This window comes from Terrapene carolina, unplaced genomic scaffold, assembly GCF_002925995.2.
Source record: "Terrapene carolina triunguis isolate 2854851 unplaced genomic scaffold, T_m_triunguis-2.0 Scaffold17275, whole genome shotgun sequence".
NCBI lineage: Eukaryota > Metazoa > Chordata > Testudines > Emydidae > Terrapene > Terrapene triunguis.
Window position 1 is genome coordinate 1 of NW_020681626.1, and position 2,170 is coordinate 2,170.

General features: G+C 61.1%; 1 protein-coding gene across 1 annotated transcript in view; it reads left to right on the plus strand.

Moving 5' to 3' along the window:
* The first annotated feature begins 433 nt into the window (after positions 1 to 433).
* The window catches only part of LOC112119146, a 2,679-nt gene continuing 942 nt past the window's right edge, over positions 434 to 2,170 (plus strand). The window contains exons 1-3 of the mRNA XM_026661789.2: positions 434 to 805; positions 1,198 to 1,319; positions 1,904 to 2,024. Coding sequence (XP_026517574.1) covers positions 665 to 805; positions 1,198 to 1,319; positions 1,904 to 2,024 — 384 coding nt within the window. The 5' untranslated portion in view covers positions 434 to 664. The remainder of the gene's footprint in view (positions 806 to 1,197; positions 1,320 to 1,903; positions 2,025 to 2,170) is intronic.

The window sequence follows — 2,170 nt, forward strand, 5'->3', positions numbered from 1 at the left end:
GGGACCCAGGGCTGGAACAGCCCAGGGTGCTGGGTGCATTGGTGGAGGTGGGGAGGTGACCCAGGGCTGGAACAGCCTGGAGTGCTGGGTGCATTGGTGCAGATGGGGAGGTGACCCAGGGCTGGAACAGCTGGGGTTCTGGGTGCATTGGCGGAAGGGGGGAGGGATAGCTCAGTGGTTTGAGCATTGGCCTGCTAAACTTAGGGTTGTGAGTTCAGTCCTTGAGGAGGCCATTTTAGGGATCGGGGCAAAAATCTGTCAGGGGATTGGTCCTGCTTTGAGCAGGGGGTTGGACTAGATGACCTCCTGAGGTCCCTTCCAACCCTGATATTCTACGATTCTAAGGGCTGGTGGTGGGGAAGTGACCCAGGAGTGGAACAGCCGGGGTGCTGGGTGCATTGGCAGAGCTGTGGGGGTAACTGCACACAGAGCCCGTGCTCTCACCCCAGGCTTTCCTGAGCTCCTTTCCCACAGCCCGCGGAGGCATCAGCTGCAGTTTGTGCTGGGTGGGTCAGTGCCGAGCAATCTCCCCGATGGCGGAGGAGGCAGCGGAGGCGCGTCTCCTAACAAGAGGCCTTGGGGGCGCTCTGCAGGTTTCCTGGACGTGCTGCTGAACGGCCAGTGGCAGAAGCTGTGGTGCAGGGTGGAGCAGGGCACCCTACGGATGTTCAGAGACCCCAGCTGCACTGAGAGCCCCGAGTACGCTGTGCCGCTGGCGGGCAGCAATGTGACCCCGGGGGCCGACGTGGGCCGACGCCATCACATCCACATCAGCCAGCAAGGCAGAGAGGTCGCCATCCTGCAGGTGCGTGGTGCAGCTGTGCTAACCCGTATGGTGCTGGCGTGGCCCGCAGCCAAGCTGTAGCAGAGAGACCATTAGCCTGGTGGTAGGGGGGCAGCTCTCACTGGCAGCATCCCACGGATGGTAGGAACTGGATCTGCCCCTCCCTTCCTGGAGCTCCAGATGGTGCTGTGGTCACGCAGACGTGGGAGCTGCACTCCGCGCCGATTGTGCTGTGCATGGAGAGATGCAGCAAAGAACCGGCCTGATTCTCCCCGGCCCTCTGCTCTGCCCGGTCGCGCCTGGTCATTTTCCTGCCCTTCTGGCTGCCGAGCCAATGCCATTCCCCAGAGGAGGGCATCTCCGTGGCCCCTCCCTAATGGTTCTGGCCCAACCTGTCCCCTTCTCTGGTGCAGACCCACTCGGACGAAGAGAGGGACGTCTGGCTGAAGATCCTGCAGGTGGAGAAGGAAGCGGAACCAGCCTCTGTATATGAAACCTCAGTCCCTGGAGATGGACCCAGCTCTGCCCCTGTGGGGTAAGGAGCCCGCAGCACCCCTGTGCCTCTTCAGAGCAGCTCCCCCTATTCCCTATCTTCAGGTTGTCCCAGCTTCCTCCCTCCTTCAGCATTCTTTCCATTCTCCTTCCCCCTTGGCTAAGGCAGGGGACCTGGCTGCCCATGGGTGCCTTAAGAACATAAGAACGGCCATACTGGTCAGACCAAAGGTCCATCCAGCCCAGTATCCTGTCTGCCGACAGTGGCCAATGCCAGGTGCCTAACAGGTAACGATCAAGAGATCTCTCTTTCTCCTCTCTCTCCTTTCCTGGGACAGGGCCCCAGGGCCCAGGATCCTGGCTGCTTCTGCATCTGGCACTGCCATGGGGACCCAGTTACAGAACTAGTGCATGACCGAAGCATGTGCTAGCCATGTTGGGGACAACCCGTGTTGTGTCCAGACCCCTGGTGTTACCGCTCAGATGCATAGGGCAGCCAGGCAGCACTCATCAGGCCCTGCTGCGTCCAATTTGAAGCACTCATGGGCCCCAGGTGCTAAGCAAGGAAAATCCCCACCCCCGATGGCTGCCCAGGGTCACAGGGCTTCCTCTCTGCTCTGCCTGCAGGGGCCTGCTCTTGCGGAGATTCCCGACCCCCAACACCTACATGGATGACCCCTTTGGGCAGCTCCCGCCGGCGACACACCCCAGCCCCATCTACTCCAACTCGGATATACTGCACCAGCTGGTAACCTCCATGTAGTCCGGCATCTGTAGGCGTTTCTAGCGAATGGGCCAGCCCCTTGGCCGGCGGAGCTTGGCGAAACTCCATGGGCTGAGCTGCCCCCAGGGCCGGCTCCAGGGTTTTGGCTGCCCCAAGCAGCCACAAAAAAA